The sequence below is a fragment of the Scylla paramamosain genome, chromosome 19 (assembly GCF_035594125.1).
Source record: "Scylla paramamosain isolate STU-SP2022 chromosome 19, ASM3559412v1, whole genome shotgun sequence".
NCBI lineage: Eukaryota > Metazoa > Arthropoda > Malacostraca > Decapoda > Portunidae > Scylla > Scylla paramamosain.
This window is the reverse complement of record NC_087169.1, coordinates 7,617,117-7,631,400: the sequence shown is the minus strand read 5'-3', so window position 1 is coordinate 7,631,400 and position 14,284 is coordinate 7,617,117. Positions and strand designations below refer to the sequence as shown.

The window sequence follows — 14,284 nt, the reverse complement described above, 5'->3', positions numbered from 1 at the left end:
TGTTTGAAGCTCTCTCACTATCTGCCCATTTATCGCCTGGTATGTTTTTATCGGCAAAATTGATCGGCTGGTATGTTTTTATCGGCTAAATTGGAGACGATGTTCCTTTCCGGTAAATAGGTATACATATTATAGTCACAGACATAAAAATTGGACTATTTTACCCGACCATAAAAAGATATACTGGAATTTGGGTCTCCTTCACCCCCCGAACATGGCCACTGTTGGCCATGTCAGGGAGGTCCCACGTTCACATCGCCACCAGGGACCTCCCCCAAAGAAGGGGCATGCCATGTCATGCTAATGGACCATATGGCCACTATGGGCACCAGCCATGTGTGGCGACCCATGGCCATATGGTCCTTAGTGGCATGACTCTTCTTGGGGGGGTGTCCCTGGTAGAATATTACTAACTTACCTATCAGTATTTATATCATTCACTTCTGTCTTTCATTATTATTTGTTATTGTCTGTGTTATCATGTTGTGTGCTGTGTTATTATATTGTGTGCTATTCTGTGTGTTTATATTTCTCTGCATATTATCCCTTGATTATCTGTACACTCACATCGTTCATGGAAACACGCTCACAGTCTGCACTATCTCCTTTACCTGCCACAATGTCTACTGAAACCACCGCTACATCTCATATCACCTTCATACACGAATCACATCACCTTCCTAATGTTTATGGTGCTGGCATAGAGAATGTTCATCAGTTTATTCAAAGAATTGAATGCACTCAACTTGCAGCTACATCTGATAAGGAAAAATACAGTAAAAAATATTTAGGGAATAAGATATTACACAGGCCGACTTCATAATCCCTGCCGGTGTCTAAATGAATGGCTAAGATTCTGTTTTCAAATTCTGTTGTTGTGTTTTTTGGGGAAATGACCTACTGCCTGCAAGAGAAGATAGATATACGTATATCGTCACTATCTCTGAATGACATTTTTTTATGCCCTCTTGACTAACAGACTGACTTTAAAGTTCGCTTTTTCGTGTCATACATATGTCAACAGGCTCGAGGTTATAACGGTGCAGCGTGGCAGACTTTGACCATCGATTAGTGGGAGACACTGAAATGTACTGAGATGTTGGAGGGACCCGCCCAAGACCCGCGCTTGGTGGACCACCCTGCTGCCTCCCTTTCTCATCCCTTCTCAAACCAAAGGCCACATGGAACCTGGTGGCGTGCCGTCAGCGACCACATTGACTGATGCGTTCAGTCACATCGCCGTCCCCGCCCCCCTTATCATTCAATTACTTTCCACCCCATATTATTGATTAATATAGTCATTTCAATGTCGCCAAAGAATAAGGACGTACGCCCCTGCCTCTCCCTGTTACCGTCGCTGTCACCATCACCCCCTGAACATGGCCACTGTTGGCCATGTCAGGGAGGTCCCACGTTCACATCGCCACCAGGGACCTCCCCCAAAGAAGGGGCATGCCATGTCATGCTAATGGACCATATGGCCACTATGGGCACCAGCCATGTGTGGCGACCCATGGCCATATGGTCCTTAGTGGCATGACTCTTCTTGGGGGGGTGTCCCTGGTAGAATATTACCAACTTACCTATCAGTATTTATATCATTCACTTCTGTCTTTCATTATTATTTGTTATTGTCTGTGTTATCATGTTGTGTGCTGTGTTATTATATTGTGTGCTATTCTGCATATTATCCCTTGATTATCTGTACACTTACATCGTTCATGGAAACACGCTCACTGTCTGCACTATCTCCTTTACCTGCCACAATGTCTACTGAAACCACCGCTACATCTCATATCACCTTCATACACGAATCACATCACCTTCCTAATGTTTATGGTGCTGGCATAGAGAATGTTCATCAGTTTATTCAAAGAATTGAATGCACTCAACTTGCAGCTACATCTGATAAGGAAAAATATCCATTTTAAAATCACCCATCTGTCACGAGCCTTCGAGTCTCGCTGGCCTATTAGTGAAATCGGACAAATTTTCTCCTTTCACTACCTTTGATGACTTCACCATTCTCCTGAAAAATAATTTCCATAGTCATTCTAAACTTGGAGCCACCCATTCTCTTCTCAGACTCTCTAGATCTATCTCACAGCACGTCCTCTCACACACTAACCCTTACCAGGCAGAAAACATTGCTTCTTCTCTGAGCTCCGAATTGGTCCCTCAACTCCATGACTGAGAGTGGTTTTCAGATGACTCACTATCAAAAGATGAGTTAGAAAGGCTCATAGCTTATATCTTGTTCACGTCCTTCCTTGATGCTCCCAATTTATTGGTCGCCAGTAACATTGATTTCCACAAATCAGATTACATATATGATGTCTGCAAAGTCATTTATGATAAGCGTTGCCTTCTCACCTCTGTAGCTCTTCAGGCTCTTGCTGCTTCCTCAATTTGACTTATTCACCTCTCCTCATCACCCACCTTCCCGTTCCTCTTTACACTCCATCGAAATCGAGATAAAGAAATGCCACCTGCTACCGTTGCAAGCTGCTAGGCCATGTTCTCGTGTAGGATTGTTTTTGATAGCTCAGGAAGACACTCATTCAATCCTGAAGCAATCTTTTTTTTCCACAAAAGAGTAGGTCATTTCTTACAAGGCTGCAGGCATTATTATGCAGTCTCAGGCTCCCCAAACAACGTCGGAAAACTCTTCGCGTCCCTCTCTGACCAGTTCATCATAACATCACTATCCATCCTCAAATCTTCACCTTATATCTAAAGATCGTGCAAAACACAAGGTGTGCTTCACTCATCCTCCTAACTCAGTACTTCCTTCAATTAACATTAAAGATGCTGGATTATTCAAAAGCATTTTCAGTGACATTACGTGTCACTATCATAAAAAGCTTTCTTTGACACGGGTGTTGCGGTTAACCTTATCAATATGAATGTATTTCCGAGACCCTCTTCCTCTTCCCAGAATCACTTCACTACATTACTTAATGATATAAATTTCAATAGTATATCTGTGAAAATTATCTTACCTCACGGAAAAATACTCCTGTATCTGTCTTTATCACCGCGGGAATCAGACATATATGATTATTTTTATATTATATCAGATGTATCTTTCAATGCTGATCTTCTCATAGGCTTCAACACCATGTGCAAATATGACATCAGTCTTTTCCCTGCCATTAATGAATTGGTTCACGGGGATACTTATATTCCGACTGTTTTTCCCTCTGATACTTGCTTCCTTGCTGGTGTAGTACCCTCTGTTGCAACTCTTCCTTGTACTAGCGATCAGATGTTATCTACACGGGATTCTTCTGTTACATCATCTACTTTACCTGTCTCCCAGCCTTATATATATATATATATATATATATATATATATATATATATATATATAGAAGGACGATGCAGTAGACACCTGCCGGAACGATATTTACTCTCAGTGGGGTCTAAAGCACTGGATCACGGGATTCTGTGAACTTATCATTAAACCCAGCAGTGAGCGTTTCCCTTTGTGTCTCACAACATAAAAGGGGCAGTCACAGCCTGGCCTCTAAAAGACAACTTTCTTCATCCACATAAAACTACACACACACCCTTCACTCGAAAATTCTAAATTATTATGGCGACTCCTACACCAGCCTCGGAATCCCCACCTGGAGAGGGGGACGACAAAAGTCTCTAGCTCGGTATGTTCTTCTGATAACGACCCTAAGTGTCTTGTCACCCCCCCTCAACTTTTCCTTCATGAACTTCTGCAAGCTTCGCGGGTCTTAGATCTAATTTTTAATTTGTAGAGCACCAACTCTCCTCTTTTAAACCTCATTTTATTTTTCTCACTGAAACTTAGGTGTCTCAGGAAACAGACAGTAACCCCTTTTCTGTCCCCTCCTACTTTCACTGTATTCATTTTCAATCCAAAGCTGGATGTTGCGTTTATGTGAGCAACTACTTAACCTGCTCTTATACCCAGGCTCTTCAATCTTCCGAGTTTTCCACCATCTGGCTACGACAACAGTGTCACTCTCAGATTAAATTTTTTTCTGTGTTGTATACCTCTCACCTAACTCCTCTGACTAAAATCAATTATTTCACTTGTTAACTTCCAAAGTGAAGGACATTCTGACTCTCTTCCTTTTTGCAGAGACCTTCACTGTTGGAGACTTCAGTGTTCACCACCAGCTTTGGCTTTTCTCTTCCTTCACTGATCATCCTGGCGTACTAGCATCCTCCATGACATATTCGTATTCCCGACCGTCTTGGAAGTACGCCCAATATTCTTGACCTTTTCCTGACCTATATTCCTTCTGCTTATGCTGTCACTCTCTCTTCTTAGTTTGCCTCATCCGATCACAATCTCATATTTGTATCTTGTCTTATCGTTCCAATCTTTCCCCAGGATCCCCCTAAGCATAGATGCCTCTGGGGTATTGCTTCTGCTAGTTGGGGGGACCTAAGATGGTGTTTTGTTGATTTATCTCGGAATGACTACTGCTTTTGTGTCAGAGACCCATCTTTGTGTGCATAATGCATAACAGGTGATAGTGTCTGGCGTGGAGGCGTGCATTCCTCACTTATTTTCTCGACCTAAACCTTCCAACCTTGGTTTAACACTTATTCTCGTGCTATACATGAAAGTACTGAAGCCTTTCATCACCAGAATCTAATGCACTTTACATTTCTGCCCTTAACCATGCCAAGTCTGTTCTCTAACTAGCCAAAAATTCCTTCATTAATAGAAAGTGTCAAAATCTTTCAAGATCTAACTACCCTCGTGACTTTTGGCACCTACCCAAAAATATCTCCAATAACTTTGCTTCTTCTTATTTATCCCCTTTATTTCAATCAGATGACACCACTGGCCATGTCAGGGAGGTCCCACGTTCATATCGACACCAGGGAACTCCCCAAGAATGGCCTTGCCACTGAAGACCATATGGCCACTATAGGTGGTCCCACATACCGCCAGCCATGTGTGGCCACCCATAGCCATATGGTCCTCAGTGGCATGGCCCTTCTTTTGGAGGGGGATCCCTGGTGGCATATTACCAATTACTTAGGCAGACAGACAGACACACAGACGGCAGGAGACGGGTTGGCAGACAGACATACAGACAAAATGGATACTTAAATGTTGGCGAGGGAGTGACAGCAGATGTCTCGAGAAACAGAGATGGGAAGACGTGGGGAGGATATCCTTGGACGGGTCCGGGCAGTGAGGCGGTGAGTGATGATGGCTGCGGCGCGTGGAGCGACCTAGGAAGATGACCGATGAGGCCTTGTCGTGAGCACTGGTGGAGAGGGTGGTGGGCGGAGGGCAGCTCGGTAAAGGACCCAAGGCCGTGAGCACTGGGATGACTTGGGGAAGGAGCCAAGGGACACCCACACCTCAGGAGGGAAGCAGGAGCAGGTGGCGACAGGGTGTCGCGGCAGACACGTGTGGCAGCAAACAGGTGCGGCCACAGAGACGAGTCACGTGGCGGCGGCCAGGAGAGAGAGCACATGTATGTATGTATGGTGACTCTGGCGCTCAGCCTCGCAACTTGCCTGCGATAGGGCGTGATATTCGTGCCTAGGCGTGTACTTGTTCTATGAGAGAATCGAGCGTTTGTGTGTCTTCGATTGCACAACACCGCTGACCACCACTTGTATTGAACTGTTTTTTTTTTTTTTTTTCTGCTACCTGCTTGCTTTCAATGGAATGAAAAGTGAGTGTCATTGCCACCCGTTGTCACCAATGTATCAGATTGATGCGACTGATAGTTCATATTGAGATTTGATGTTATCTTTCCAGTACTGTTCATGGTTTAGTTGAGATACTTGCCCAGTTGATTATGCTTGCCTCAGTTCATAATGCTTGCCATTGCTGGATCACATGAGGAAATTGGTCTGTTGTTAACGTGGAGGACCAGTAGTGAGCTTGGTATTGTTGGTAGCTTGGAGGTCATGGGTAGTAAGATGATATAGTTGATGTGTGCGAATAAAACACACGAATGATGAAAGTTCTTTTTGATTTAATAATAATGAGAAAGTACACACTTGATACGAGACGAGACAGACGATTATAACGTGACGATTGATTGTTTTCTCTCTCTGAAGTGATATGAACTGCTGCTCGTGATGATGACTGGGCAGTGTCTCTCAAGACTGACAATTACCCGAATGGAAACTGAGTGAGAGACCAAGACTGCTCGTGACTGGAAATGACTGGAACTTATACTCTCGTGAATGACTCGGAAGGGGATTGAGGACTAGCTACCATGCGGGCTATATTTATCTGAGCTAAGTGGATCATGTTAGAACTTTTAGGGTGAAGAATTGACCAATGAAATGCCAAGAAATTAGGTGAAAAGCTAATGAGATAGCTTGTTATTTTGGCCAATGACCAGGAAGGAAAGACTCAGAAACGAACGCAGATGTTTTCCCTAAGGACTGGAAGTGGGTGTAAATTCCTTTGGGATGTGTTTGTGTGTGTATGTGTGTGTGTGTGTGTGTGTGTGTGTGTGTGTGTGTGTGTGTGTGTGTGTGTGTGTGTGTGTGTGTGTGTATATATATATATATATATATATATATATATATATATATATATATATATATATATATATATATATATATATATATATATATATATATATATATATATATATATATATATATTCTTTTTTTTTTTTATTGCAGATATGGTGCTCCATTTCAATACAGATTCAGTAATATATTTCACCGACTGGAAGATGTTGGAATCACCTCACGCTGGAAAGAGGAGGTTATAACACGACGGATACAAGAAAACAGAGCTGCTGCCATAATAAGCCCAGCAGCAGAATACAAGAGTTTTCAGAGTGCGAGTCATCAACAGGAACAGGAACAGGTAAAGGTTGATGCAGGAATAAAAAAAATAATAAAAATAGAATAAATAAAATAGTATTATGGTCTAAACTATATGAAAATTGATATTGTGAGACTTAATTAATGAATGTAACACTTCTCTCCTCTCCTCTCTAAGTCACCTCAGCGCCTCCGTGGTCACTAGCGGGCGAGTTAACTTCACCTTGGTTGTGGCAAATTCCTCGACATAGTTGATGCCCTTACATAATACTGCCTAACCAGAGGCTGTTTTCCTCTCTTTAATATTTCTTCACAAGGATATGAGCTGCCGTATCACGCAATACAGTAATACGGTATTCAACCCCAGCAATCTCAACTGTGCCTTGACAAAAAAAAAATGGACTGCATCAGTCCAAACCAGACCTCAGAGAAACAGGTAGAGTGCTGACCGTTGACACAAGAGCAACTTTCTCTTTCTTCTCCCCTACCTGATTATATGCAGGTCTTAAGCCTTCCTCATTCTGGTCAGGCCAAACCAGCAAGGTCACTGGTTATTAGGGGAGGCACACCGAACTGTGCCAGATCAACACTGCCAGTTACTGCAGATGGAGAAGACTCAGGTTGCGAGACGTCATTGCTATGAGCCTTTCCTTCCAGCACCCTTCTAGGGGGCTGAAGCTGTAACCAGCTTTGGTCAATTAAATCAGAAATGCACCACAGCCTTGCAGTGGTAGCAGGTGGGTTGATTGTTGAGCCTTTCCTTCCAAAGTTTGGGCTGAATACTTTCACACAAACGACAAACAAACAAACGATACTGAACTGTCACTCCCACGTAGCCATAAGAGCTTCCAACTTAATGCTGGTGAGGTTGTTAATTTTGTTATGACCAGATCCAGCCCCTCTCACGGCTGCCACTACCTCGGGTCAGCATCTATCTAGGCTACCTCAGAGGTACCCTAATGCATGGCACAAACGAGACGAATTCAGGCACCTACTACTTTTCAACCGCTATCAAGCCTCAATAGGTCTTTACCTTGTTTAACCCACCAACTGGAAAGGAGTATACCGAACGACAACTTAATCAACCAACTTAGAACGAACTCATTAACAGCGTGCTATGGAGCTGAGACGGTACAAACGACACAGAAAAGGAGGGTACAATAGTATGTGCCCACAGACTGGCCACCCAAGTCCAATATGATATGTTATACACACTCTTGCAGATACCAGTCTATCTGCAGTCTCCCAAAAGACAGGCACATACCCCTGTATTGTACTGCACTCCAGTTTGTGTTTAGTTCTTGTCAAATCTCCAGGAAGACTGATCTCACCTCCTAAAATGTCGGCAGTTAAGGAGATAAATGAGAGTGCCGCATACTACGCTGCACACAAAGAAACATTCTCTGGCCAACAAGACGCACACACATTAACAGTAACAGAGGGTCAATAGCATTTATCTAGAGAACACCAAATGACAGTTCCCCTCAGAAAACAACTCCAGGTAGACTATCAACCTGCCTGAACAAACAAGGGACACAAGACAGAAAAAAAAAAAATGAGTAGCAGCTGCCTCTGCAAAAACCCAGAGAGACTTAAAAACGGTTCTAGGCATCCGCAGATGGACAGAACAAGACACTAACCTTAAAGGTGTGTAACTAGTACCCAACCCTTACCCAGTTACTTGTATGGCCTTTATAGGCAGTATTACGTAAGTATACTAGCTCTCACAACAAATCCGTGATACTCGTCTGAGGGTGATCCGCCTACTGGCTATTAAGCGAAAAAAAAAAAAAAAACACAGCTCATACAAACGTGGCTCATAGCTATCCCAATCCCAAAATCATTTTAACTTTAATAATTTATTGCACAGAATATTTATATATATATATATATATATATATATATATATATATATATATATATATATATATATATATATATATATATATATATATATATATATATATATATATATATATATATATATATATATATATATATATATATATATATATATATATATATATATAGTCTTCCTGGAGATTTGACAAGAACTAAACACAAACTGGAGTGCAGTACAATACAGGGGTATGTGCCTGTCTTTTGGGAGACTGCAGATAGACTGGTATCTGCAAGAGTGTGTATAACATATCATATTGGACTTTAACATAGGATTCGCGATTCTGCAACCCCCCTTAATTTCTACTCCATAAAAAAAAAAATACTAGAAACTTTATATATATATATATATATATATATATATATATATATATATATATATATATATATATATATATATATATATATATATATATATATATATATATATATATATATATATATATATATATATATATATATATATATATATATATATATATATATATATATATATATATATATATATATATATATATATATATATATATATATATATATATATATATATATATATATAAAGTTTCTAGTATTTTTTTTTTATGGAGTAGAAATTAAGGGGGGTTGCAGAATCGCGAATCCTATGTTAAAGTGCTCATGTTCAACTCGTATCTCCTCCCTTATTTATTGACCAATTTATTTCATTCAAGAAGCATTTTAATCAGAAAGGACAGGACATCAAGGTCTGCTATTGTTTTCCTTTGCAGTAATATATATATATATATATATATATATATATATATATATATATATATATATATATATATATATATATATATATATATATATATATATATATATATATATATATATATATATATATATATATATATATATATATATATATATATATATATATATATATATATATATATATATATATATATATATATATATATATATATATATATATATATATATATATATATATATATATATATATATATATATATATATATATATATATATATATATAATTTTTTTTTTAAGTTCGATGAAAAAAATTAAATAAATAAATACTTTTAAATATATGAAAATCATTATCAACTCCAAACAATAGTTTCGATTGGAAACAATATTCGTTGTTCATGCTTTCATAACCTGCAATAAGACATATTTGTGAAACAGGAATAGCAAGGGAGGAGATAATTTTTATACTGAAAAATCCGTCATTTTGATAAATCAAGCCATAAAATTGAAGGCGTGTAATTTACCTATTGCAGCTTGGGACTTGAAATTTACAGGATATATACATCCGGATATGGAAAAAGAAAAAAAAAATAAAATATATATATATATATATATATATATATATATATATATATATATATATATATATATATATATATATATATATATATATATATATATATATATATATATATATATATATATATATATATATATAGAGTTTCCCTTAGTTATTGGGATTGATTCTGTACATAGGTCTAAAGCGATTCATGATTTCACGCTTTAATTAACGCGTGGTGAGAGTCGTTAATAGAGTTTTATTATATTTCGCCATATATCTAAGTAAAAACCACTGTCCCACTATTTAAAACAAACAAAATATTAATGCAAAAGATGTCTGATGCAGATGCATTTATTATTTCTTGGATGTGCGAAGAAATAATTATATATTTTTATTTTTTGAATAAAAATTTCAGAATTATTAAAGCAATAATTCCCGTTCTTAGATGCTGTACGCAGAGAAAACCGTAGATTTTCATAGGTGACTAAAGAAAAAGTATTAAAAAAAAAAATCATGTACGTCTCGCGGATCGTGAAACCATGGAATTTCATAAAAGGACGCTTCATTGCATAAGGGAAAAACAATTCAAAATGTTGCATATGCCAAAGTAAGCGGACAAAAAAATGCAGAAAATATGAGAAAAAAATAAAAACACAGGTCGATCCCATACAACCTCCATTAAACACACATGTCAGCTACTGTAGATTTTGAATGTGTTTTATTTATTTATTTTATTTATTTATTCATTTTTTTTATGAGGGATACCGGCCAAGAATAACAAAAATCCAATAAAAAAATAAAAAAAAGCCCATTGAAAGGATAAATGTTTTGAAACCTCCCTCTTGAAGGAGTTCAAGTCATAGGAAGGTGGAAATACAGAAGCAGGCAGGGAGTTCCAGAGTTTACCAGAGAAAAAGATGAATGATTGAGAGCGCTGATTAACTCTTACATTAGAGAAGTGGCCAGAAAAGGGGAGAGAGAAAGAAGAAAGTCTTGTGCAGCGAGGCCACAGGAGGAAAAGAGGCATAGAGTTAGCAAGATCGGAAGAACAGTTAGCATGAAAATAGCGGTAGAAAATACGTAGAGATGCAACATTGCGGAGATGAGAAACAGGCTGGAAACAGTCATTTAGAGGAGAGGAGTTGATGAGACGAAAAGCTTTTGATTCCACCCTGTCAGTATGAGCTGTATGATTGGAAACCCCCCCCCCCCAGACATGTGAAGCATACTCCATACATGGACGTATAAAACATTGTACAGAGTTAGCAGCTGGACAGGGATGAAAAAGAAAAACTTGCGGAGACGTCTCATAACGTCTAAATTCTTAGAAGTTGTGTTGGCTAGAGATGAAATGTCAAGTTTCCGATTTAGATTATAAGAAAAGGACAGACAGATGATATTCAATGTAAAAGAGGGAGACAGTTGAGTGTAATTGAAGAAGAGGGGGATAGTTGTCTGGAAACTTAATTTGATAGCTGGATGTTGATAGATGGAGAATTGAGTTTTTTAGGCACTGAACAATACCAAGTTTGCTCTACTCTAATCATAAATTCTTGAGAGATCAAAAGTCAGGCGATATGTGGTTTCCCTCCGTGCACTATTTACTTCCTAAAGGTTGGATGTCTACGAAAAGACGTGGAAAAGCGCAGCGTAGTGGATAGGACAAGAAGTTTGGTTTAGAAGTTCATTGATGAATAACAGAAAGAGAGTGAGTGACAGAACAGAACCCTGAGGAACACCACTGTTAATAGATTTAGGAGAAGAACAGTGACCGTCTACCACAGCTGCAGTAAAACGGTCAGAAAGAAAACGAGATGAATTTACAGAAAGAAGGATAGAAGCCGTAAAAGGGTAGTTTGGAAATCTAAGCTTTGTGGCAGACACTATTAAAAGGTTTTGATATGTCTAAGGCAACAACAAAAGTTTCACCAAAATCTCTAAAGGAGGATAACCAAGACTCAGTAAGGAATGCCAGGAAATAACCAATAGAACGGCCTTGACGAATCCCATACTGGCAATCAGACAGAAAGTTATGAAGTGATAGATGTTTAAGAATTTTCCTGTTGATGATAGATTCAAAAACTTTAGATGGGCAAGAAATAAAAAAAAAAAAATAAATAGGACGTAGTTTGAGGGATTAGAGCGGTCACCCCTTTTAGGAACAGGTCGAATGTAGACAAACTTCCAGAAAGAGGGAAAGATAGATGTTGGCATACCGATTTCATAGAGTTTGTTTGATTAGGCAAGGTGCAAGCACGGAGGCACAGTTTCGGAGAACAATAGGAGGCACCCCATCAGGTCCATTAGCCTTCCGAGGGTTTAGGCCAGCGATGGCATGGAAAACATAGCGAAGAATGTTAATAGGTAGCATGAAGTGGTCAGAGGGTGGACAAAACGGAGGAACAAGCCTTAAATCCAAGGTAGAATTTTTAGAAAAGGTTTGAGCGAAAAGTTCAGCTTTAGAGATAGATGTGATAGGAGTGGTGCCATCTAGTTGAAATAAAGGATGTTAAGAAAAAGAAGGAAAATTATTAGAAATGTTTTTGGCAAGGAACCAGAAATCAGGAGGGGAATTAGATTTTTACACTTTTTATTATGGGAGGTTTTGGCTAGTTGAAGAACAGATTTGGCGTTGTTTAGGGCAGAAATATAAAGTGCATGAGATTCTGGTGATGGAAGACGTAAGTACCTTTTGTGGGCCACCTCTCTGTCATGTATAGCACGAGAAGAGGTTATGTTAAACCAAGGTTTGGAAGGTTTAGTTCGAGAAAAAAAAAAAAGTGAGGAATGTACGCCTTCATGCCAGACACTATCACATCCGTTATGCGCTCGGCACACAGATACGAGTCTCTGACACAGAAGCAGTAGTTATTCCAAAGAAAAAGCAAAATACCTCCTCAGGTCCCCCAACTAGCAGAGGCAAAACGACAGAGGCACCTCCACTTAGGGATCTTGAAGAGTGACTGGAGGGATAAGGCAAGATGCATATATGAGAATGTGATCGGAGAAGCCCAACGGAGAAGAGAGGGTAATAGCATAAGCAGAAGGATTAGAGGTTAGAAAATGTCAAGAATGTTGAGCGTATCTCCAACACGGTCAGGAATACGAGTAAGGTGTTGCACCAATTGGTCTAGGTTGTGGGGGATAGCAAAGTTGAAGGCTAGTTCACCAGGTTGATCAGTGAAGGGAGAGGAAAGCCAAAGCTGGTGGTGAATATTGAAGTCTCCAAGAATGGAGATCTCCGCAAAAAGGAAAGAAAGTAAGAATGTGCTCCTCTCTGGAAGTTAAGTAGTCAAAGAATTTTATATAGTCAATGTTAGGTGAGAGGTATACAGCACAGATAAATTTAGTTTGAGAGTGACTCTCTAGTCGTAGCCAGATGGTGGATTTCAAGAGCGTTGTTACACCGTTGTGCATATAAAAAAGACTGGTTGTGTTAATTCTCCTGTTCTCGAGGCTTTCATTGCAATGGCTCAGAAGTGGAGACTGAGTCCACTGAAGGATTTTGGAGATGCAAGCTGAGTTTCGTGAGAATATCAGACCTGCTGACTGAGTTCTTTGAGAGGATCTTAGTGCCTGAAGGAGGATCGGTCCCTGCTGTCTCATTACCTAGTAAGGCGACGGAGAAATGGTCGGTTGCGTGCAGGGGCGCGAAGATGAAGGTCTGCAGGGCGCCTCTCTTCCAGGGGCGCTACGTGGAGATGTCAATCCCTTCATTGTATTGGAGGGAGTGACGGAGGAGGAGAAGAACGTGGCGGGAGGGGACAAGGAGAGGAGGTAAGGGACATAAACATTTACCTTGCCCTTAGGTAGGGTGCTTGTGCTTGGAAAAAGTCAGGTTAGGCACTTATAGGAATAGGAAATGTAGGACGAGGATGTGATTGCCAGGGATAGGAATAGAGAACCGATTCTCTAGACACGTGCTTGGAAAATGATGGGGTCAAGCCCATTATTTTTCTCATCACAGGAGGGAATGACACTGGTAAAGTCAGGAGTGAAGAGCTTTTTCAGACGTATAGACAAACACTGGATAAAATTAGGGACAAGGGAGGGATTCCTGTGGTATGTGGTGTCTTGCCAAGAAGGGGAGTTGGTGCTGAGTGGTTGTCCAGAGCTATTACAGTGAGTCGTAGGCTCACGAATCATTGTAAGAATAATGAATGGACATTCATCGACAACAGCGCCCGATGGCAAGGACACCTTGTATGTTAGGGATGGAGTGCACTTACGGTTCACGCCAGGGTGCTCAGATTTTCGCTGGAACACTCGAGCGGGCAGTAACTGCACTCAGCG

General features: G+C 39.6%; 1 protein-coding gene across 1 annotated transcript in view; it reads left to right on the top strand.

The window, feature by feature from the left end:
- The window catches only part of LOC135110052 (uncharacterized), a 30,787-nt gene that overhangs the window by 14,527 nt on the left and 1,976 nt on the right, over positions 1–14,284 (top strand). Inside the window, exon 4 of the mRNA XM_064022023.1 lies at positions 6,655–6,844. Within this exon, the coding sequence (XP_063878093.1) occupies positions 6,655–6,844 (190 nt within the window). The remainder of the gene's footprint in view (positions 1–6,654; positions 6,845–14,284) is intronic.